Genomic DNA, 25,207 nt, shown 5'->3' with positions numbered 1-25,207 from the left:
ATACAAAATGCCATTTTCTTCGGCACCAGCTTGATTTGCAAAAAAGATATTTACTAAGTACTTCCTGGGCACCAAACAAAGAATGAGGAAACTTAAGCTTATTGAACATTTCTCTAAATGTATCATGCAACATCCTTGGAACTGTGTGGAGCTCACCTCATGGGAGTATCCTCCCAGAATCCTAGGTCTGCCCCCAGAAGAAGGCAGCACTTTTAGGGGATATACTCTCGGTGTTTCTGTTTCCTAAGGAACCATCTTTCTGCAACTAATGGATGCAGAGCTTTGGGACCCAACTAACCAGAAGAATGCAGCCTTCTATTTTCAACCTCAGCCAGATAACTCTGTGGTCTATTGGCAAAACCACCCCAGGACTCCCATGACTAAAACGCCCAGCTACTAATGGGGAAGTGGGGAGCAGGACAGAGTAAAGAGGGAGTAATTGTGATTTTCCTATAAGCTCTCCTCTAGTTCTTATTTTTTTCTACCTGAGGTGTGTTTGTATGTGTACTTATTTTAACCACCACACTCCCTCATTCTTATCCTCTACCTGACAACTATAGCTTTCCTATTTTGCACTTTTTTCTTCCATACAGTTCTTAGCATAGTGCCTAGTAAATATGGCAACATCAATTAATTTGTGTAGAATCACACTGACTCCTAATTGAGGAATTTTATTTATTTTTATTTTTTTAAAGATTTTATTTATTTATTTGACAGAGAGAAATGTCAAGTGGTGGGGGTGGGCGGGAAGCAGGCTCCCTGCCTAGCAGAGAGCTCAGTGCAGGGCTCAATCCCAGGACCCTGGGATCATGACCTGAGCCGAAGGCAGAGGCTTAACCCACTGAGCCACCCAGGCACCCCCTAATTGAGCAATTTTATTTTTAACTCTTTGTCCTCATAATTCTATAAATGTTGTGCACATGAGCTTTCTCTGTGTGAAACGCTATTTCCCATGAGGCTCCCTGCATTGGGCTTGTGAGCCTCATGCAGCCTGGGACAGGACTTAGCAGTTACCCACAGAATCTTCATTTACCTAATGAAGAAACTGAAGCCCTGATCTTGTCATTGCCAACTGCTACCCATAGTGGATCTTTCCATGTAAAGGAAAGGGCGGATTCTTTTCCACTCGTTCTCTGTTCACATTAGATGTGCTTCAAACTTTTCTTTATATACAGACATTGATTTGCTCAAGTACATGCCTTCTGCATTTTAGAAAACTATTATATATGTGTTGTGCATGTGTTTACTGGATGTTAATGGCCAAGAACTGTGGTCCTAAATGCTTACAGCATTGGTATTCTCCATCAGATCCCCTTTCTCCCTCTCACACAAAAGAAGCTGAAAGACGCAAGCAAGCAAATACACAGGCATAGCCCATAAAGCTCCTCTCCCGACCCAGTCATTTCTACCAGGAAGAAACAATCTTTCATTCCCCTCCAAAGAGAGAAAAGCCGCTCTAAGCCCCTGCACCCCTCTAGGCTCAGGTGTTTTTTTTTTTCTTTTTAATCTCCACATCCTACTTCCTTGAACAGGCTCCTGACAATAGCTTGGCAACCGACAGCGTTCACTGGCTTGTTTCCAACAGATTTCATGAAAGAGCCTGCTTCCCTTCTTCGAGAACACTTTAATATAACAAACGTAGGCAAGATTTTTGAACAGAAACTTAATGTTTCCATGACAATGTAAATTACCTATGAGAATCCGTAGGAAGATTTTAGACCATTAAGACTTAACAGCACGATTTTCTTCCATCATAAAACAGTGGAAGAATGTTGTTGGAAATTTTGTTGTCAAGAGGATGAGGAGAGAATTTTATTTCCCAAGAACTTAGATATGTAATAAATCTGGGCCTTATGGGCAGAGACATGGAATTTATATTCTATCACGGCTGGCAGTAATCCATTATTGAGTCCCTACTTTTGTGGAGAAGTGATTTGCACCAATTAACACATGTAGATATTCTCCCCAGCAGTAGAATTATTCCTTGTGTAATTCTATCTCATCATTTCTTGTAAATGCTAGGTCTTTTCAAATTAGAAATGAAAGAGCAGCCCCTATTCTCTTCTTTGGCAACGCTTTCTCTCCAAGGCCAAACTCTCTCGCCATTCTTCTGATGCCTGCCCCCCTCCCTCTCCTGGAGCCGGGCTTCATCAATCAAATGGCTCCCTGCCTGTCTTCAGTCTCCCCCTCCCCCCATAATTGCTCTTTCAGTATCTCCCCTTGAATCACTGCAAGAAAATGTGTGTAAGTGGGGCAGGTCCTTAAGCGAACGTCTGTGTATGGTGGACATTCAGTATTGGAGATTCAATTAATCAGGCATTCACTGAATGCTACTTTGTTCAAGTCTAATGTGAAATGCATTCAGAAATAAACCTGGCATCGGAAGCTGCAGCCCAGATTTTGCCCTCTCTTAGCACCAGAATGTTGACTGCAGTGGTCAGAAATACAAGCACTGCGGGGGGCGGGGGGGGGGGGGGGGGGGGGGGGGGGGGGGGGTGCCTGGGTGGTTTAAGTGTCTGCCTTCGGCTCAGGTCATGATCTCAGGGTCCTGGGATGGAGACCCCATCAGACTCCCTGCTTAGTGGGAAGCTTGCTTCTCTCTCTCCCACTTCCCCTGTTAGTGCTCCCTTTCTCGCTGTGTCTCTCTCGGTCAAATAAATAAAATCTTTTTAAAAAGAGAAAGAACTACAGCCATGGGGACAGACAGCTGACGGCGTGGTTGTCCGAATCTCCCAGCCCGACTACCAAGCCAGTGGGGGCTGTTGTTGCTTCCACCTGTTCATGCTACATTGCTAGCTCTGGGCCTGGAATATAGAAGATACTCAATAGTTTTTCTTGAACAAACAACTCTGTGATGAAAACCAAATGCATTTATTATACAGTTATCCAGCATGGGCTTTGTCGCACTGACACAGATGGGCAGGTCCTCTTCAACGACGACATTCTCCTTGAACCCTGCATCAGTCCTGTGATGTCGGTCTCAAGCTCCCTATGGTTCAGAGCAGGGGAGGGCCTGGCCCGAGGGTTGGAGCTGGGCTGTAGCCCAGGTTTATCCCACTCCCCAGCCTGTGCCCTTGCCAGTGAACCCCCTTCTCTGTCCTGACTCGGGCTCTGTGCCATTTCTCACCTTGTTAAACCCTGCCTGTACCTCCCTGTATATGCTGAGTGCTCTGAGACACGGTTTTCTCCTGAGGGCCTGTGTTTCTTTGTTTCTGCTGATGACCTGGCCTCAAGGCAGCCTCATCTTTATCCGCTTTGTGGCATCGGAGGCCTTGCTACCTCCTAGTGAGGGCCACAGTATGGTCCCACCCTGCCCTACCCCCCAATTTTCTTGCAACCAGAGCAGGACCTTCTGTTCACTTAGTGCCACATTTCTGCTGGAGCTTGAAGTTCCTGTGCTCTGTTCACACCAGGGCTCTCTGCTTTGCGAAGTGAAGTGTGGGTGTTTTAAGCCCCTTTTGAGGAGAGGAATAATTTCTGATCAGGGTGCATATTAGAATCGATTGCTCTGTAAGACCTGACTACCAACACTTAACAGCTTAAGCCGACCAATGTTTACTATCTCCTACAGTTTCTAAGGGTCAGAAACCAAGGAATGGCTTCTAGAATGGTTCTAGGCACTCTCCCAGCATCATCTGAATCCTTGCGGGGGCCTGAGGCTCAACCTCTAAGATGGCCCATTCACGTGCCCTTCAGCACGACACTGCAGTTCCTTGCGCACAGGCCTCTCCGTGGGGGCGTGTGTGTGAGTCCTCCTGCCGTGGCCACTTTCTGTCCTCAGTGTGAGTGCTCTGCAAGGAAGCAAGCAGGAGTCCCACCTGAGAGAGGAGTGTGCAAGAATCTGTGGATATGGTGAGAAGTGACACAGATGCCCGAAGCCAAGAGACTCTTGGACGGCCCCCTCATGCCCTCGCCCAGCTGGGGCAGCCAGGACTTCTGGGGCAGCCAATCCTTCAGCAGAGAGAGGGGGAGGCTGCGTTTTGAATTGCTGGCCCAGGCTCCGCCAGCATCACACAGATGCAGAGAGACCGTCCTGATCCTCGACGATGGCACCTCTGGGAGGGAAGAGAGAGACCTACCCAGGCCACCTGCCGTAACATGCTCAGTGAGTGCTGCGGAGGGATAAGGTCAGAGAACAAGCTCCACGCAAAAGCCAGGGGGTATGGAGGGAAGAGGATGCTGGGCATGGGAACGGCAAGGGCGAAAGTTCGGAGGAAGGGCAGTGCGGCAGGTGTGTGGGGAGGGGCCGTGGTGATGTCACTGGCAAAGTCAGCCATGGTAGCTGTGGCTCGGGCTCGGGCTCGTAATTCGTTTAAGGAGCTTTGTGCTGCACCTGGCACCGAGCAGGTGCTCACTGAGTGACGACGGGGTGGCTGGTGAGGACGAAGTAAGGCCAGAAGGATAACTGCGGGCTGAGTCACAGGGCCGTGCACGTCGTCCTGAGGAGCCACAGCGTGAGCAAACTGGAGGGGGCCTTGGCTTGGAGCACAGCTGGTCCTGTAGTGACTGGGATCTGCCTCAGGGTTTAGCAGGGAAGTAGTGTGCTCATGGCGGAGCTGGAGGACAATCTCTCCTGGAGCCTGTGCCGATGAATCAGAGGGAGGAGGGAGAGCCTGGGACTCTGATGCTGAGGTTCTGAGGCCACGGTCCAGGGAGAGGAGGTCTCGAGGGCTGAAGTGAGATGGCACAGGGGGACTGGACAGGAGGAGGCAAAAGTAGGGTGTTTGCTGCCTCCTTTAAAATCTTTGCCTGGTCAGCAAACTGCTTTAGCAGCTTCTCAGAATGCAAGAATGCACCTATCTAAAGGCCCCGTGGGAACAGTCTAGGAACATCTTGTCTACCAGGTCTCTGTGAGGTGACTTACCCTGGGCCTGTCTCTGCTGTTCCTTGATGGGAGCTTGGAGGCTGGCCCAAGCTTTTCTCCACAGATTTTCCAGCACACAGGAGCCATTAGAGGAGTCTGTTAAACCCAGACCTGAACATACTGGTTGAGCCTACTTCCCCGTGTAGTTTACCCAGCCACAGAGGGTCATCATAATCCCAAACCCTGCTCTGTCCCTGCAGGGATTGTGCAGGAGAGAAGAACTGCATTGAGCCTGGAATGATTTGCTGTGGAGGGGATCATGGGCCCATGGCAATGCAGTTGGAAATCCCATCCCCATGGCTTCCCTGGATCATGATACAGGAGGAGCCATGGCATGGGGAGCCTCTCTGGGATGCCAGGGGCAGCAGCCAGTAGATGTGGGACCCTCCCATATGCTCACAGTCTCACTGGGGCACCCAGAATGGCTGAAGGGAAGTGCTGTCTTGTGATTGCTGCCCGGAGCTGAAGCTGCCATGAGCTTGTGGCGGGTTACACATCCACCCCCAAGTGTGGGATGGCAGAAGGGGCATGGGCTTTGAGCCAGACAGACTCACGTCCAATAACGGCTTACTGGCTTGGCGAGCTCTTCACCTGTCTGTACTCAGGTTCCTCATATATAACGTGGGGCTAATAACAGCAACCTCACAGGGATGATGAAAAGGTAAACTAAGGCTGGATGCACAGAGAGCTCAGCCTAAAGGAAGTGGGCATTGGGAAGTGTTAGCAAACTCTTCCTTTCCTTACCTGCCCCCTGATTGTCAGGGCTTCCTTCCTGTCCCCAACCCTTTGCCACCATAGTGGCTTCACTCACTGGGGGCTCTGGGCAGCCTCCTGTCAATCTAGGGAGGGTGGATTTTACGAAAGCTTGGGAGACACCAGATGCTTGCTTTAGTATGGACAACTCTTTCCTACAAGAAGAAAAGACCAGAAAGGAGATCAAATAAGAGCTAATTCCATGAAATAGTCACTCAATGCCAAGCCCTTAAGTCCCATGGAGAATGCGAGAAAGATATGGAACACGGTTCTCAGTGGGGGCCTGGGTGAGGGCCAGGGCCTGGCACAGCACGTAGACACCAGGGGGTTTCTCACCCAGCTCTGCCCCTAACCCGCAGTTTGACATAGGGTAAGTTAAAGGATATCCCTTCACAGCCTTGCAGATGAGGTTGGACTAAAAAGTCGGGTTCCGTCTGGAATTTTCTGTTATGTATCTCATCCCTCAGGAGAGGTAAAGTGAACTCATAAAATAAAGAGCAATGTACAACTGCATGGGTCACCACAAAGTTGGACAAGGTAGTAAAGTATCCAGGAGGCAAGAGAGAGGAAACTTTGGGCTGAGAAATCCAGGAGGGAGTCCTGGAAGAGGAGAGCCCCAAGCTGGGCCTTGAAGATTAAAGAAAAGTGGGGCAGTCTGAGAGGAGGACATTAATGGAGGAACAGTGCTGCTTCGCTCAGAAACGTTCAGCAGCTCCCCAGGCCAACTGCAAGCATGTAAACAAAGCATTCCAGGCCCTGTAAGCCTGGCCCCAGCTCCCACCTAGCCTGGTCACCTGGACATCCTTCCAAGGACACCATCCTCCACACCCTGAGCGCTCACCTGCTCTCTGATCCTGCCTCAGGGACTCAGAGTGCTGCCTGAATTCCCTTTGTCCACTTCTCTGTCTCCATCTTTTAGTGCCCCCTTGAAAATTAAGCATCCTTTTCCCTCTGTCCCTCTGTCCCATTTGCTTAGGACCACACACAGACAGATTCTGACCTACTAAACTGTAGCCACCTCGGCCACTGGGTCACATGCCCTGTAGGACACATGCCCCACCCATGGCTGGTGTTTGGTAAATGTCAAATGATTAAAGGAATGAACCATCGAGCTGAAATCCAGCTGCACGGAAAGGGGAGTCCATGTGTACAGGGGACCCTGGGCTGGTGGCAAGAGGCTGTGGTCATGACTGAGCTGAGAGCGTGGCCCATGCTGTTCTGGGAGAAGCATCTCAGGGCTGGAGGAGCTCAGGGGTCATCTCGTGCAGCTGTGTCACCAAACCCTCCACGGCATTGCACTCAGCAGGCCTGAGCCGCACAGGCCCCTCCAGTGAGAGAACAGGCCAAACACACTGCAGTGTCGACACATGGGAGAAGTGTAGTGGAAGGATGTGGGCCGTGGGGCCTCACAAACCCAGGCTCATAGATCAGTCCTGCTTCTTTGCCAGCTCTTTGGCCTATGCAAGCCACCTAACCCCTCTGAGCCTGGGTTACCTTCTTTTGTAAGAGAGATACAATATGACCGTCTCTCAAAGTTGTTGTAAGGATTACAGATAATATACCAAAGCAAACCCAAAACAACCCTCCAGCTTATAAAAGGTGGGTAACAAATGGTAGCTGATTCTACTTGTGTGACAGATGCTTAGTTACGGCTTGTGGCTGGGGAAGGTTTTATGGCGAGTTTGAAGAAAGTTCTAAGTAGCAGAATTTGGGTTTCAGCTGAACTGTCTGTCCTAATTGCAGTGGCCTTATCATGGAACTCACTACATGGCTTCATATGAAGATCAGTTGTTTAAGATCAGGGTCACCAGACTGATCCCACGAGGACAATTGTCCGAGGACAATTAACCCACGGATAATGCTCACTGTGAAATGCCTGCCAGCCCAGAGGCCAGGCCAGAGATGCAGGAAAGCTGCAGAGGCTGGCCTGGGAGAGATGATCCAGAAACAGCTCTCAGGCCAGTGTAGACCTGTGTCAATCCTGATTCTGGAAGCAGGCAGAAGTAGGAGCAAAAAACTCAGGGTTCTGACCTCATATATGCAGTAACCAAGTCGTTACCAATAAGCCACGTATAAGGGGCTTTGGCAATACTCGGGTCCTAAAGGGTGGGAGGAAGGAGGGGGAGCCTGGAGACTTGGGGGGGTCATGGTGGCCACAGTGCCCAGTGTGACCCAGTCCAGCCCAGAATGGCTCAGAAGTCAGGTCGAAGTAGCTGGGTGAACCCACGGAAGTGTAAAACAGTGGAAGAGAGCACAGGAAAAGATATAATGCAGCCTTGAGGCTAGAGCAGATGGGGGCCATTAACAGAATTGGAGGGTCTCAACCCTCCAAGTCCCCTTCTCCTCCCAGTTTCCCCAACTCAGTGGGTAGCGCTGACATCCACAAACCCAAATCCTGAATCTCTCCAGATTCCCTTTTGACCCTGGCCTCCCTCGACTCAGCCACTTTCAAGTCCTGCCCACTTCCCTCTTGACTTGGAGCCACTCTCAGTCCCAATTGCCACTGTCCTGGTTCAGGCCTCTGTCTTCCTCCCGGCACACTGCACAGTCTCCTGCCTGGCCTCCTGACTCACCTCTCCCCGTATATGCGCCATTCACACTGCTGCCAAAGTTCTCTCTCCCCAAACTAATCTGCCATATTCTTCTTTGGCTTGGAACCATCTGGCAGCTCCTCGATACAGTCCAGACCATCCCCTCAGCATGGCTGGCAGGACCTCACGATCTGTCCAGCCTCCTGTGCTCTTCCCCACAAGCTTCAGCCCAACCACCCAAACTGCGTGCAAAGGGCCATGTCTCAGCTGCCTCTTCAGGTACCCCTCACTCTGCCTGGAACCCTTGCCAGCTCCCCATCCCATCTCTGACTCCACTCCAGAAGCCACATCTCCGACTCCCTCCCAGGCTGGCATAGGCTGTGTTCCCCACTCCCCCCCTCTTTCATGGCTCTTTTCTTACCATCCTGGACAAATCTCATTCCCTCTTGCGCCCAGGGCTTCTCTTACTGAGTTTGGCTCCACAGAGCTCAGCATCCTGCCAGAGAGACCCTAGGCACTCAGGAAATGTGTTGCAAATGAATGAATGAAATAAATTGAATGATGAGGGAATGAAGACAATTTGGAGGGGGAGACAAGATGCTTTGGTTCTAGGGATGTTGTATTTGAGTCAGAGGGGCCCCTAGGTGAGGGTCCAAGATGCATTGGAAAGGTGAGTCTGATGCTTGGGTGGTGGGGAGGACAGTCTCTTAAGAAACTGTGATCTCTCTCTTCACAAATGAGCCAATTCCCCTCAGGAGGTCAAATGACCAACAAGGGGCTCTGTGTTAACCAAACCAGCTTGACCGACTCAGAGACCCTCTGAGCTAAAAGGTCATAGGATAAAGACATTGTCTGGTCTGAGTCTTTTTTTGACCGACTCAGAGAAGGGAGGGGCCTGCCCCACAGCTCGTTAGAAGTGGGGCTGGGACTGCAGGACTCTCACAGCCTCAGCTCTTTCCGTCATCCCTCCTGTTTGTGCCCCTCGTCTCTGAGCCCCGAAGGAGGGCCTCATCGGTGAGGGTGACGAGAGCGCTGGAAGAACCTAGCCGCACTTACGCACATCCTACCTCTTCCTTTCCCACAACACAGCTTCTCATGGCTCCCAGTGGGAACAGATCCGTCGGATGTCATGCACTCAACGAACAGGATGGACCGCATGTCCTCTATAAGCAGCCGCATGTACTCGACCCTGCTTCAGACATTGTCCCCATCTAGTCTCCAGCCCTGTAACAGATCAGAAACAGCTGGTTAGGAGCCACGATAAGAACATGGACACACTGACTCAGGAAAGAGCAGCAGATGGTGGTCATTAAAGGGTCAGGCCCGATAGCCATTCACACCAGAGCACGCGAAGACTGTCCTGCGTGTACTCACCGAAATACCCATCCTAACAGTGACTCCACCTGTGTTTGGTACATTTTGCTTGTTTGTATCTGGAAGCATTTAGACATCTCATGAGTGTTTTCATCTACAGGGATTAAGACTGTTAAATTTCTGGCAACATAGGAAGCAAGCCCTCTGCTAGCAGACCCTTGAGGACAAAGGGTCTCAGCATGACAAGGTGGGGGAGGGGCCTTGGTCCTTGGCTGTGGCATGAAGGCTCCAGACACACCTTCTAACACGTCTCATTCTCACACTCTTGACCTCCCACGTGCCAGGCATTCAGTCCTAGAGGTTGAATCCAGGCATGATGGAGTGGATTGAGTGTTTTCAGCCTCATCTAAGATAGTGCAAAAACAAGGTCCAGAGATTAGAATTGCCTCTCTATGATCACACAGTTGTAGCTGGCAGCCTGTCTTCCTACAAGGGCTACTGCCGCAGCCTGCACCCATGCAGCAGGAAGGAAACCACGCGCTTCCCCATGAGGAGACAGGGAAGTTCACTGCTGAGCCGCTCCTCCATCAGCAGTGAGCCCCGCTGAGAGCTTTGCTGTGCTTGCAGCCCTGTTCGAGAACCACTGTGTCCCACCAGATAGTGCTTCATATCGCTTATGCTTTCTTTGATTCACAGAAACGAATTCAGAGCATGGACGGATATCAAGCCTGTGAAACCGATAAAAGCCAGGCCCCAGTACAAGCCTCCAGATGATAAGATGGCTCACGAGACCAGCTACAGTGCCCAGTTCAAAGGGGAAGCCAACAAGCCCACACCAGCGGACAATAAGGTCATTGATCGCAGAAGAATACGCAGCCTCTACAGCGAACCTTTCAAGGAACCCCCAAAGGTGAGCTAGATATTGTGGGGAACCCCTCAGCACAACCTAGATACAAGGGCTTAAGGGCAGCACAGTGTGAGGGCGGGGCTACTGCCCACCTGGCCCCACCCCAAGGGCTCCTGGGAAATTCCTCCTCTTTTTGGTAGCACAGAGACCAGGGAACAGGAACCTTGGCTAAATTCAAAGAAATGTTTAAAAGGAACAGTGCCTAAAATAAAACTGCTTGAGGACTGGCCGGTTTTCAGAGAACTGGCTTCTAGATTTTAAAACCACCCTCCAAAAAAGTGGCAGAAAACCCCACCTGAGCCCTCAGTCCCTCCTTCTTAAAACAGCTGCTTTTGCCCCTGAAGTGCTAGCCATTGGAGGTGTCTCGCTGGCTTCCTCCCACCCTGCCCCTGCCAGCATCCTCGGCTCCAATCCATGGACAACTCCTTACTCCTTTTTATCCTTTTCCTCCATAAACACTAGGCACCATCAGCTCAGAGCACCTGTCTCATCAGCTGCAAGATGTATTCCGGGTAATTTGTTACTGTAATAGACAGTCTGTGAATGATTTACATTTCTAAGTAACTTTCAGTGGATTCAGGGATTTCCATTAATAACAGTACTTTGCCTTATTTGTATCCCAGTACACACTTGTGAGGGGGAGAACCGAGTTGGAGACTCAGCTGGAAGCAGGAATCATAAATGCCAAGGCTGATTCTGTGAAGTCAAGCCACATGGGGTTGTGCAAATATCCCTTTTATCTATAAAAGCAGGAAAAGCGTGAGAGCCTTTCCTCTGCTTTTGTCTGAAAGTCTTGCACTGAAATAGTTTCCTGTTTGGCCCTGGACTAAATTCTAGGTAAAGTGGGAACTAAGTCAGCTTGACTGGACTCCTCCACTTGGAGCACTGAGAGTTCTGTGTTCCGTGAAAGCCCTCATTCCTGGGCAAACCAGGAGGTACAGGACAGAGGTGACTGAAAAGCCCTGGAGCTCCCTGAGTGAATGTCTTAGCCTGGGAGGCCCAACAGCATCTCTGGCCATATTCCGCTTTGCACAAAAGAAGACTCAAGAGAAGGAAGGAGGGAAGTTTGGGGAAGGTGAACCCAGAGATGGAGGGCATATCGAGGGACCATACACAGTGACCCCAGAGTTCTTGGGAGAGAGAGGGCCAGGCCGTTTCCTGGGAGTAAGGGGGCAGAGTTAGAGGTGAGGGTTTGGGGGGAGTGGATGGGCTGCTCTGGGAAGAGAATCCTGGGAGCCAGCAGGAGAGGAAGACTGGATGGAGGGCAGTGTGAAGGCCTCTCTGAGGTGAGACTGCCTGGCCCATTTCTCCACACGAGCTCACCTTCCCGGAGACAGAAACAGGAAAGGCCAGTTTATATGGTCAGTGGTGATACCGCCCCCGAATCTTTGCATCTTCTACCAACAAAGGTTTATTTCTCATTAATAACTGTCCACCATGTGGGGGGGCCGGCAGCCCTACTCCTCGCCGCCTCTACAGTGTGGCCCTCGGGTAACAGAGAACCTCTCTCGTGGCCGAGAGAAGAGAGCAGGGGGAAGTACCCGTTGGCCCTCCAGTTTCCTCTGGAGGTGACCCCATCCCTTCTGCTCACATTTCATTGACTAAAGCAAATCCTAGGCCTGCCCGAATTGAACAGAGTAATGAGGTACAATCTTCCCATGGGGAGGGGCAGCAGGTATCGGCAAAACAGCCATACCATCTACCACCATGGTCGTTCTGTGGTGACAGCCACCAGGCCGGGGAGCCCCTGTGGCCAGTGAGCCTGTGGCCAAAACCCCTGACCATCCGGTTCCAAAGCCAGATGACCTGAGTCACTGAAAATACTTCAGACAACATCAGGTGTCATCATGACGGTTATTGTCGAGCTAATCATGTCTTCTCTCTAACTTCTCTCGCCCACTCCCTCCCTTTCTGTGTTTCTATATTTGCGGTCTGTCTGTCTGTCTCTCCGAGCAGGTGGAGAAACCTAGCGTTCAGAGTTCCAAACCAAAAAAGACCTCAGCGAGCCATAAGCCCCCGAGGAAGGCCAAAGACAAGCAGGTGGTATCAGGCCGGGCCTCCAAGAAAAAGAGCGCAGAGGTCCCCACTGCCACCCAACCCGAAGACAAGGAGCAAAGTAAAGAGATGAACAATAAACTGGCTGAGGCTAAAGAGTAAATTTCACTGCACTTTCCTTTTATTCTTCTTTTCCTTTTTTTTTTTTTTTTAAACCAACCAACAAAAAAGGCCACAAAATTGCTTAGAGGTTTCTCATCTGCCTTGGTCCTGAGTGTTCCAGGAGCTCTTCGGTTTGGTTTCTTTTGATGGAGGAATGCCGTCTCCAAGCCCAAGCGGCATGCCTCCTCTCCAAATCGAGACCTTGCCAGGCTAAGCATGGCGCAGGGGGCCATGCCGCGGGGCCCCCGGAACACCAGGAACCCCGGGAAGCGTTGCTCCCTGGTTGTGCCTCCCACAGCAGGTGAGACTGCTCGCTGGCTGCTGAGGGAGGGAGGCAGGCCTTGGCACGCAGAGGCCATTCCCAGCAACTGGAAGTCTCCCGGTACGCTCGGGAATGCCCATAGGGTGCCCTCCTCCTCTTCTCCTCCAAAGTCTGTGTCAGTGATCCACTCTGAACTGTAGGTAAATGTGTCCTTTTCCAAAATTCAGAAGGTTATCATGTGCTAGAGAAGCTCGCTTTGGGGCTTCAGCGGTAGATGGCATTTGTGGAAATATTTTAAAAGCAAAAAACCTCGGCCTTAATGTCCATAGGATGAATTGTGTCCGTTAAGTCATTTTTTTCATAGACTTTTCTGTTAGAAACGTGTGACTACGTTTAGTTTCCTATCAGTGGGCTTGAAATTGTATGCCAAGTAATAGATAGGCCATTGATGATTAAAAGCAGGCCAGGGTAAGAAGGTTTGGTGTTTTAGGTACGTTCTAGACATCATGGAGAGATCCGCCGGCATGAGGAGATTGTTCTCCTCTGTGTGCCCTCAGCCCATCCAGTGCCAGCGGTTTGGCAGAGCAGCTGGCCACAGATGACTGAGGAGGAAAGTTCAGGGGCCAGGGGTAGTGGACTTAGAATGTGGCTTCCTCGCTTCTGAGAAACACAAGGTGGGAAGTCGACGTCGTGGCAAGTGTGGCGGTGTTCACCCTCCCTTCCCGCGTGCTTGCTCTGTTCCTCAGGGAGGGCAGAGGACGCTGAATTTCAGGTTAGTGGAAATGTCTGTGACTTAGCTGAAGATTAGGAGAGTTCCTTACTAAGTGATTAGCAAGCGTTTCTGACCTCACTGATGAGTAAAAGCAGCTCTCTGTATTGTGTTTCGCGTGTCTGTGTGGCCATCGCCCCCTGGGGGCGGCAAGTGGCACCTTAGTTGTGCTAGAGTTGTGTTGTAGGCATTAGAGAGTTGTGCAAAGACCCCCAGTGCTCACAAGGGAACCCAAGATACCTACCAGAAAAATTACATTTGCAAACCTTGTGGCGTGTACATTGCTCAGTTTGCTTTGTTGCCCTGTTGTTGAAGCCCTTTCTGTTGCCGGCACCGTGACACGGCTGGGCTGTGGTCCAGTGCCATGCCCCTGCTGTGGAAGGACAGCAGCGGTGAGCGGGGTCCCAGGCTCCTCACCGCGGCACTCCCTTTTGGTCCCTGTGGTGTGTAGGAAGCAGGGCCTCCCCCAGTCCTCTCCTGTTCTGACCATTCAAGCAGCAAAGTCTCTGTTGACACCATTTTGTCGGTCACCTGGGGCTGACAGAGAAGTCTTCTGCAAATTCACTGAGCGTGTGCTTTGTGGGCAACATCTGTTAAGAGCCTAGAAATAAGGCTCTTGGCCAGGCCCACTGTCATCTTCCTTTCTATCTCAGGGCATGCTGCTGAGAAGAAGCTTGGAAGAAGGTAGAAAATATGAGTGAGTTTCAGTGTTCGAGCATCCCAGTTTGGGATGCCTGTCTGGAAATGACCAGGATAGCTCCCAGTACTGATTGTAGCTATTCGATGGCTAATCTTAATGTTAACCAGAGAGCTCTATCAACACGAGCTTAACTTTACCCAGACAATGACCAATGGACGTTTGTTGTCTCGAGGTCCGGCATCGGTCAGGTGTGTTGAGGTTAACCGCAGTTTGGATTTCTCCGTAGAACAATCATGTATGTTCTGCAGATCAAGTAAATCAAAGTGCACGATCCACAGGGGAACATTCGTTCCACATTCATGTCCTGAATGCCTGTGTGCCAGACACCGTGCGAGATGTGCAGGGCACTTTACATATACCTGTGTCCCCAACAGCACAACCAGAAGGATCCATACGACTTGATCTCTGTGTCTGATTCAAGTTTGTTCACCCAAACTATGGTTTCCCACCCACCTTGCAGCTCCAGGGACTGAATTTCCAACTCTGCCCCGCCTGCAGCTTGAGACATGATCCTGTATAATGTCTTTTCAACCCTTCAGCCGCCCCATCTTTTTAACTCCTGCAACTGGGAAAATTCTTCCTTGTAGTTCACTTTGACTCTTGAATGTGTCATTTCATGGCAAGAAACCTCCTTTGATTTCGACTGTTTACAAATAAAACTCAGCCAGTCTAATTCTGCATCTCAAACATGCTGATTGAAACTGATCATGGTTTCACAAACAGTGTTTCCGTTTTGCCTTTCTGAAGATGACCAAGCTTCCAATGCCTGGCTGTCCATTTTTTTATATCTTCCTACGGATCCCTGAGTTCTCCTGGCAAGAGAGCAAGGCCTGAAGCTTTCCTAGTGTCTGCTTTGCTTGCCTGTAAAAATAACCCCTAAGGCTGTGCGTTGGCTCCCCCAGTTTTTTGTTACTTGCTGGTGCTTCCAACCGGTCCGTTCTCTCTTTGCCTCTCCAAGGCAGACAGGAAGTGTCTAATTACGATTTTGTGGCCTGGGTTTTGTTGCATACCACAGATTGTCTATGTAATGTGTAGCGCACACCTCTCTTGGTGCTATTCCTAACTATTCCTGCTGTTAGTAAGAAAATGACAACAAATATTCATGTATAGCCAATTGATTGTGACGTGCTTGTGGTCTGTGCTTGTTCGGAAACAAACAAACAAACAGTTTTTTTTCCAAGTATAAATAAATGCTAAAGACGAACACCACTTTCTTGATCTTATTTCCTCAGTAAGGCCCAGCTCAGTAGGTGAAGGAACCAACCTTTGCCATTTGAACCACCCCCCACGAGACGGGCTATGCCCTGCAGTTTTTCTAGGGTTCTCCCTAATGCAGCTTGACTCTTTTAGATTGCCTCTCAGATTCTAATTGCAAGCAGTCAGAGCTAAGTGTTGGGAAAGGCGAAGATGGACCGAGAGACCCACTGGCCTACAAGGTAGTGTAACGTTTTGATCCCATGTTGCTGGGGACAAGTGACTGCCTACGCCCAGCACTGCGTAGTCGCCACACTGGGAGGCTGGGCCCCGAGTCTCCACCCCCTTCCCCATCACCCTGCAGGACTGGCGGTTCTGGTTTTTCTCCTCCCAAGGGATGGCAGATGTGCCTTAACTAACTCATTGAATCTGGTCACAGGGAAGGCTCCACCCTCTGGGGCTGGCTCACTGTGTGGATTAGCGGGAAAGCCTTGTGTGTGCCTAACACCGGGGAGTGGAAACAGCCGTAAGAGAGGTTTGAGTAAGGTAACAACAGACCAGGTAGCTGCTTGCTCATATGAAGGACAGGTCTCTTCCTACTGGGGTGGGGAGTCAGAAGGCTGCACTGGGAGGGAACCTTGGAGAGTGGGTGGGTTATGGGTGTGCATGGCATGTGGGGCAGGCCTTCAAGCAGGAGAGCAAACCTGGTAGGGAACATCAGAGCTAGGGCCAGGTTTAACCGCTTGGATAACCTTCTGCTAACCTGGGAGATAAGAGAGGATAGACTTTTGGAATGGGATTTTTCTTCCTTTTACTAACATGTGTTGATTGAATACCTATTATGTGCCAGGCACCGTTCTGGGCACTAGGGAACCAGGAGGACTGAGACCTCACCTCTGGTCACTGTGGGTCATGAAGGAGGAGCCTGTTCTAGCTGGTTCCATGGATCAGGGAGAACTTCAATGGATGAGCAGGTGATGACCAGGTGACCAGAGTCTGGGGTGGCCCAGGCGTGCCAGACAGAAGGAGCTGCAAGAGCAAAGGTGTGGAGGGGTCCGACACCAGGTGAGCTCAGGTCCTGAGGGAGCAGTTCACTCAGGGAGGGTCAAGGCAAGGGCCAAAAAGTGGCAGAGACCATCATGGAAAGTCGTACCATGTGAGTGGGTGGTTACTAACTGGGATCTCCATTCCATACACCCAGATTTCACTCTCCACCCCCCCGACCTTCGCATGCTCCCTGCCATCATGCTTCTTGCCCTTACCTACATATCAGGCAACAACCACAGGTCCTCTCTTGCTTTAGGCTAGGAGCTCTAGGCTGGGACTTTTATTCTACTGCTGGTCCCCAGTTTCTGGGTTTGGGGGAGAAGCAATGGTGGGAATCAATCAAGGATCGTATATATGAAAACCCACTCTATATTTGTTTTCCAGATGAATAGGAAACATTCCACCCACCTGCCTGTTTTTGTATAAGGCAGAGAACACAAAATTCTGCAAATACATAAGGGTCTATTATTCAACTCTTGCGTGACCACTTAAAAATTGTTTTTTTTTTTTAAGATTTTATATATTTATTTGACAGATAGAGATCACAAGTAAGCAGAGAGGCAGGCAGAAAGAGAGAAGGAAGCAGTCTCCCTGCTGAGCAGAGAGCCCGATGCGGGGCTCGATCCCAGAACCCTGAGATCATGACCTGAGCCGAAGGCAGGGGCTTAACCCACTGAGCCACCCAGGTGCCCCAAAAGTTGTTTTGATCAAAACCACGGATGGAGAGAAGTAAAAAGACAGGAAAAAAACAAAGAGGTAGCAACAGAGACAGAGAGGGGAAAAGACCCACAGAAATACTCATATATGAGAACACTGATGATAAGCTGAGAGAAGGTGAGATGTACTCCGAGCGGGGGCAAGGCCCCGGCAAGGGAGGAGGCAGGAAGGTGGGGAGAGAGCCTTGCCAGCTTCATCTGTGTGACCAGCCCTCAGGCCTCACCCTGAGCCGCAGTGTCTCCACGCTCCCCAATGCTGCCCCAAGCCCAGGAGGCAGATCTATAACTCATTACCAGTGTCGCCTCCCCAAACAGCTAACAAAATTAAAACCAGCCCTCAAGTTTTAAAATAGGTCATTATGGTTAAATTAGTTATAAGCATATTATCATTCTTCCTTACAGTTTGCATGTTCTTATGAATTCATTCCCTGGTTTGGTTTGTTTTTGTTTTTGTTTTCTGCTAGGGTTTAAAAAATTTATAACCTTTTTCTCCTAGATTTGGGGAGTGTTAAGTCCCACTTCACAAAGGCTAAAAACCCCCCTTACTGTGTCATTGTGGTTTCAAGATCCTTTTACTGCGAAAATGTCTTAAAGCAGCTTACATTTTCAAGACCACAGGTATAGAAGTTTCTGTCAGCATGTAGCCTGTGGACCATCTACAGTTAAGGCAGGGACCCTACCCCAGGCTCACCTGAGCCCACTGAGAGAGGAGAGGCAACTGTCTCGAAGGACTGGAATGAAACCTTTCTTAGCCTCCCCTCTTACAGAAGCAGGCACATTCCCAAACCTCCTCCATCGCACCACCCTCTGCTGCCCAGATGCTCAGAACACTAGACCATCCCAGACTATCTGTAATAACAGAGCCAGCACCGTCACATGCATTATCATGAGAACCGGTTAGCACTGGCAGCCTACAAGGTGTTTACAATGTTCCTGGACGGCACTGCTGCCAGCTGTGCAAACCTGTGTCATTCCTAAGTGCTGTCAGCCTTGCTGTCCTCCTCTGAAGATGGAGACACTGACCCTCACCTCAGAGGAGAAGACCGAGGGTGAAATGACATGCTGGCTATAGGTCACCCACAATGGCCACTAAATACAGGTCATTGCAGGCCTCCCTCCTTTCCTTCACACTGCTTGAAATGCCCATGTTTACAATCTTTCTCATAGTTCACTTTAGGTCACCTCAGACAACCTGAGTCTGACTGAGGCAAACACTCTGAGAAGAAGGCTTTTAAAGAATTCTAGCTATTGAGTCACCTTGAGTCCACAAACCTAAGCAATAACATTTTAACAGTTTACATTTATTGACTGCCCACAAAGCATTTCTTCTGTGCCATTCCATTGAGCCCGCCCACGTGGAGTGGGTGGGTGCCCCAGGGAACAGACAGAGAAGGGAAGCTCTGACGGGAGGGAACCTGCCTGGAGCCTGGGTCTTCTGCTAGGCAGCCCGCAATGCTTCCCTCCCTCATGTGAGGAAGGCCGGGGCTGGCCTGAGGTGAGTCAGGCTTCAGACAAGCTCTTAACTAAAACTACACCCACAACTCACAGGGCCACAGTCTGGTCAGCCAACAGCAGGCCCACCAGTAGGTTTACCCAGGATCTTCTTTAAATCATGGGCTCCAAATACAAATGGGGGGGAACTAAGAATTTGATCAGGTCTCCACACACAACTGGCTCGAACATCCTGACTCAACGGTCTCAGCCAAATATACAGGCTTTCTCCTTTGGGTACTAGATTAACTGACTGGGTAGCTAAAATGCGTGGTTATTGAACCCAGAAGGATCCAACAGATTCTTCATTCATAAGGAATCTATTTGGGACTGGAGATACCAAGAAAAAGCTGGCGTCCATTTCCTGAGGCACTGGATCAGAGACCACCATTTTGCACTTTTTACTTCAAACAGTAGAACTGAGCTCAACTCTCTGTCCCTTGTCCTCATATAAATGGTCCCCAATCACTCGTTAACCTGACATTATGTGTAACTATCCCAATCCAGACATCTTATCCGGGGCCGAGGGAGCCTCAGATGCCGCGGTAAATAAATTCCTGCCACTGCTACTGGTTTAAGCTGCCAGAGGGATCTTTAGAACATGCAAATCTGACCATGTCACCCCCTGCCTTCAACCATCCGTGGGCTCCTTGTGGCCCACAGAAGCTTCTTGTTCCCCCAGCACACCATGCTGCTTCTCACCTCCATGCCTTTCCCCACGCCGCCCCACCTGCTCCGAATGCCCTCCTCCTGCTTCTCCACCTGGCTAACTCATCCTTCGAGACTCTGCTCAGGCGACCACTCCGGGAAGCCCTTCCCGCACCTCCCAGGCTGGGTAAGATGTTCCCTGTGTGTGTCTTCATCACAAAACTCATCACATAGACTGTGCCACCTGCTCGTGTGCGTGTCCCCCCGCTAGACTGTGCTCCCCCAGGGACCAGGACCGGATCCTCTGTTCACCTTTATAGCCCTAGTGGCTGGTCCAATGTCTACCTGGGAGAATGTCTGCTTAATCGTCTGTTGAATGAATAAAGAGTGAGCGAATGAGTGACGATATTCGCCATCTGCCTCCATGTTCACCACGGCGCCACGGCAAAGCTTTATTCTGCCTACTAACTAGTAACTGTCTCTGCGCATGGGAAAGGGGTGGTTTCAAGAGAGGGCACGGCACAGATCACAGAACAGCCAACGGCTGGTTCTACAATGGCCAGCCTGCCCCTGTTCTTTGCGTAGCCACTTTTTTCAAAGGGGGCCTGACTTCAAAAAATCATAGACTCTTCGTTATAGGGTAATCTTATGAGGTTGGCTAATCCCACCCCTTGCCCAGTGCAGATCACCTAACTTCATGATGGCAGAGAGACATCCCCCAGGGGATATCTCTTGGGTAGAAGGCAGGGGAATTAGAGCCAACAGGCCTGGTTTTAAATCCAAGCTCTACTCTTCACTAGCTGTGTGACCTTGGCTGAGTCTCTTAATCTTTCTGACCCCTAAAGAGATAACAGTAATACAAGTATCTATCACTCTCCCAATCTGTTTGGTTCCCAAATCCAGAAAGTAGGAGTTAGGTCAGCAAGGGACATAGGGAAGTAGTATTATTTGAATCTTTTGATTCTAGAGTTTAGGACAGCAGCTGCTAAGGACTCTAATGGCCAGAGATACCACTTCTGATCCACAGGGCTCTCTGTTACAAGGGCCCAATGAGGGTCCGTGGGAAAACCCACCATCAACTGCAAAGTGAAACGCCCTTGTCAACAGTTTATTCTGTGGATGGTTTTGCTGACCTCCGTGCTGACCCACCCCAGGTCGCCACAGAGTGGTGGCTGGAACCACATGTGGTTAAATCCACTCCCTCTGTCACACAGCCTGAGACGGAGCCCACCCAGCGCTGGGTCTTGCTGCCCTCCCTCCCGCAGCCCTTCTCCGGCCCCTCCTCTCTCTCCATGCACACCCTGTAATCACCAGGTTCAGATTCCATTTCCGCAATTACACTTTTGTTTTAACCGAGCCCGTCTGGACACATGAAACTAATTTTGATTAATTGCTCAAGATCCCACCCTTCGCTTTAGGTGGGGTAGGAAGAAAGGACCAAAATTGATTTGCAAGTTCCCAGGAGCACAGAGCTAGACCAGAACTGAGCCTCTACTGTCTGGTTGCCTTAGTTCAGCACTTCACATTTTTTTTTTTCTTAAAAGGGTCATTAGCTGGATTATCAGCTCTTTGGCAGGCCATTGAGACAGTCCACGCTGCCTTTGCCTTTGCCTTCTTGGCGTTAAAACAACCAAAGACACGTTTTGGAAATTCTTATTATACAACGGGGAGTCTATTTAGTTTTTCTTAGCAGGTTATATCTAGAAAAGCTATTTTAACAGCAAAAGGGAAAACAGCGACAACACAGGGCAGAAAACCTAGTGTGCCCCTCTCTCGGTGCTTCACAAGAACACGTCTGCTGCAGGGAGCCTGGAGTGGTGGCTGGAGCCAGGAATCTGCCCTGGTCTGTGGTTGCATGCTGGTAAAATGCAGAGCTGGCCCGGCCCTGGGGAAGGGAGAGAGCATTTATCTGACCTTGGCGCCCTCATCCTCACTAAACCCTCACATAAGGCTGGAGAGTTTAGAGGTCTTTACAGATAAAGAAATCAAGACTTAGTGATTAAATGGCAAAGTCACACAACTTGTAAGAAGTGGGCCAGGATTTGAATCCAAATTTGGGTCAGTAGAAACCCACTCTTTTTCCTGCAAAGAGGGATCACCTCTAGGATTTCCATTGTAAAGAAGTTGTCCCTCCTCCTAAAACAGTGGCCTCTTCGTCCTGTCCTGTCCCTGCTCCAAATCCTTCGAGGACTCTATGTACTCTTCTCATCTGTGGGAAATGAGTCAGGTGAAGGTTTGTTGCTGTTTGATCCGCACAGTCAGTACCCCTACCCACCTTCTGCCCCACAACCCCCCGCTCCCACCAGAATGAAGCCTTGTGGTGGCCGCATTTTTCCTAGCTGTGGTCCCAGCTATTTCCCCTGTGCTGATGTGCCACATCTGGGTGCACTCTGGATGAGGGAGGCTGTAGGCTGGCAGACCAAGCAGCAGCTGTACAGGGCTTACAGGTATGGGCGTAGTGGGTGCTCTCAGACCAGGATGCTGCTGATGTCTGGGACTGTCTTCTTTGCAGGGTCTGCTGAATACCAGGTGGGAAGCCTAGGGGCGTCGTCGTGTAGCGAATGCAGTAAGGGCCGAAGTGAAGGGGGCCTGGTTGCTGGGGGCCTGACCCCCAGAGGGGCAAGTTTTTCAGGAGATGCAGTTGGGATCTTAGAGCTGGGGACCTGCAGAGGTCAGTGGCACCAGCCTCCTGTACCAGGCAGAACAAGTCAGGGTCATCTCAAGGCGGACCCTGTCCAGACCTCTGCGGAGGAATTTGGAATCTCTCTAGTTGAGGTCCCATCCCCCAGGGATATGGTGGTGGTAGAGAGCAAAGAGCTTAACGGAAGTCCGTTCTCCCTGGTTCAAGTTTTGATATCGCCACAAACTCGCTCTGTGAACTTAGGCCACTCGCTTCCCCTTTCTGAGCCTCATTTCCACCTGCAGCTGGAAAATTGGGGGTTTGGGTGAGACCCCAGCACCTTTCCCACCTGCCTGGCCCACACAGCTGCTGTGAGAATACAGTGTGCCTCATCAGGAAAGGTTACATTTGGAAGGACACAAAGGGGCAAACAAAGTTTAAAAGAGGACAGGATCTGTGCGTCAGGTAACGGCGGCTGCTGGAGTTGGATCTTGTGTGAGTTATGTTTACAACGTCTCTCTCCTACTGCATCCCCACCCCATGCCAGAGCTCTCTGCTTCTCCGCTCTGTTCAGTGACTCAGCACATAGTAGGCACTTGCTAAATTTTCATGGAAGGAAGGAGGGGAGGAGAGAGGGAGGGAGGGATAGGTGAGGCAGACCGTGGTCTCGCCCCCGTCTGGAGAGCTCTGTGGGAACACAGGAGAAGGAGGACTGACCGCTGCAGGTGGAGGGTTTCGCGGATGAAGGGGGTCTGGAACTAAATCTCTACTTGCTGAGGAGGAGAGGGGATTACAGACGGCTGGGGAGTGGTGATGGGCAGCAGCGCCGACGTGGCTGAGAAGAAGCCCAGAGCTCAAGGGACAGAGCTGCCAACTCCAGAGGTGCTGTGAGATGCCTGCAGACCTCACTGTCAGCTCTGGGGGTGACACTGGCCAAGGGGTGGGGAGCCAACCTAGATGCGTTGTGAGGAGAGCAGTCGGGACAGTGAGGACTCTGGAAACCAAACATCTGAGCTGTGGTCAGGTGTCTGCTGCCCAGGGAATCCAGGAAGGGGGACACAACAGCTCCTCCTTCCAGATATCCGCAAGGCTGGCCAGGAGCAGGCAGTACAGCTGCCTCTGAAAGGGCAACACCCGAGGGACTGGGATGGGGCAGAAATGGGAAGGACTGGAGCCCACAGAAACCGGGTTTGATGACTCGGGTCTGTCCTTCAAGCCCTGGTCACCTTTGATTTGGCTCAGGAGGGGTTGTGCTTTCATAGAGCAGGGAGGGAGGACTTCCCTAGAAAAGGGACCTTTGCGCCTCTCTGGTTAAGAGACACAGGCTGATGAAGGCTTCGGGCCGGGGCTGCTGGGATGCTGGCTTTACAGTGTGCACAGTGTGTTTACGGGTCCGTCCCCAGCTCTGCACGGGGTCTCCTTACAGGCCCCAGGGTCATTTACTCCTGTGCCCCTAGCACAGTGCCAAGCTTATGGGAACAGACAGGAGGAGAGTTAAAGCCAGTCCACCGTCTCCCTAACCTTCTGCCAGAGCCCCTGAGGGGCAGTCGGCCTGGGTCCTGACTCAGCCCCTCCTGCATATCTTTGCTTCAAGTGAGTTTGCTCCATCGCCTCCCTCCCACTAAGACATTGGTTGAGAGGCCCGTGTTTTCGTCCTGGACCTGCTAGCCATTGGCTGTGTGATTATTGGAGAATCACCTGCCCACTCTGGGTCAGTCTCCTATCTGCAGAGTAACACAACTGGAGTAGATCACAGTCCCTTTTTGGAACTAACATCTGCGAACCATCACCCGTATTCCAGGATCATGCCATGAGTGTTCACAGACACTAATCCTCCCTAAATGGTGAGCACTGCAATCCCCATTGTATAGATGATGGGTACTGAGGTACAGAGACTGGCATGCCCGTCATGACATCGCACGGGCTAGAAAGGTGTTGGGTCAGCATTCAAACCCAGCTCTTCTGGCCCCTAGCCCAGGCCGTGCCCTTTCTCCCCAAACAGGCTGCTCTTTACATACTTTTTTTTTTTTTTAAAGATTTTATTTATTTATTTATTTGACAGAGATCACAAGTAGGCATAGAGGCAGGCAGAGAGAGAGGAGGAAGCAGGCTCCCAGCTGAGCAGTGAGCCCGATGCGGGGCTCGATCCCAGAACCCTGAGATCATGACCCAAGCTGAAAGCACAGGCCTTAACCCACTGAGCCACCCAGGCGCCCCTGCTCTTTACATTCTAAGAAATGATCTTTGTTAAAGCACCTGGCCCTGAGCCTGGCACATGGTTCCTGCTCAGGCAATAAGTGTTTCTTTCTTCCCCAGGGCTTTTCCAAGCTGTGGAGGAAGGGGACTCATGGACGCGGACATAAGTCCGTGATTTCTGAACAGGGCGCTCCTACAGGACCACTGCCCCAGCTCTGGGCTGCTTTGATGGTGCATCAGGAGATAGTCTAAAGGGAAAAAGAAAGAAAACAACCACAGGGGTGGATGATGGAATTAGAATTGTGTGCAAGGGTAGGAACCAGCTGGAGGGAAGGAGGCCCTTTCTCCAGATAGTCTTGGGCAGGGCTCAATAATCCTGCTTCCAGACTCTGATAAAATTGCATCCAAGGCCAGTGTGTGTGTACCCAGGAGGCATTGCCTGTCTCCATAGTAACAGGAAGAAGGGCAGAAAATTAAGTTCCTAAGACTTAGGATGTCTCATGTGAACTTGGAACATTAAATTTTGCAAATAGGACAAAGCCTGGCACAGAAAGGTCTCATTTCATTTATTCATTCACTCAACAAGTACTTACTTGGGTCCTTCCCTTTGTTTTAGGTACAGACAATACAGTGATAGGCAAAGGCAGCTTGGTCCTGCCCTCTGAATGCTTCAGTCCTGTAGGGAAAACATTAATCCAGAAGAATGCAAGTAATGAGCTGTGTTAAGGGGTAGGGGAGGGTCAGGGACTAGGAGAGCGTGCAGCAGGTGACCGGGTTTCATCAGTGGGGTCAGGGAAGTCTTTCCTGGGAAAGTGCTCCACTGGGCTGAGAGATGGAAGATGAGTACACATTAACCAAGGCAAGAGGGAGCAAGAGAATGTTCCAGGAGACAACAGCATGTGCAAAGCCAGAAATGGAAAGAAGCAGGACATACTGAGGAAGAGAGCAAAGTCCTGAGAGGCTGGAGGGGACCTAGAGCCGGGAAGGCGGTGGGAGCAGGCTGGTCAGCTACGTGGGACCATGCAACAGGCTTTACTC

General features: G+C 50.6%; 1 protein-coding gene across 1 annotated transcript in view; it reads left to right on the top strand.

Moving 5' to 3' along the window:
* The window catches only part of MAP6 (microtubule associated protein 6), a 73,630-nt gene that overhangs the window by 42,530 nt on the left and 5,893 nt on the right, over window positions 1-25,207 (top strand). The window contains exons 2-3 of the mRNA XM_059411098.1: window positions 10,159-10,372; window positions 12,326-12,522. Of these exons, the coding sequence (XP_059267081.1) occupies window positions 10,159-10,372; window positions 12,326-12,522 (411 nt within the window). The remainder of the gene's footprint in view (window positions 1-10,158; window positions 10,373-12,325; window positions 12,523-25,207) is intronic.

Source organism: Mustela nigripes, chromosome 1 (assembly GCF_022355385.1).
Source record: "Mustela nigripes isolate SB6536 chromosome 1, MUSNIG.SB6536, whole genome shotgun sequence".
Classification (NCBI taxonomy): domain Eukaryota; kingdom Metazoa; phylum Chordata; class Mammalia; order Carnivora; family Mustelidae; genus Mustela; species Mustela nigripes.
The sequence above is the reverse complement of the archived record's forward strand: the minus strand, read 5'-3'. Positions and strand labels throughout refer to the sequence as shown.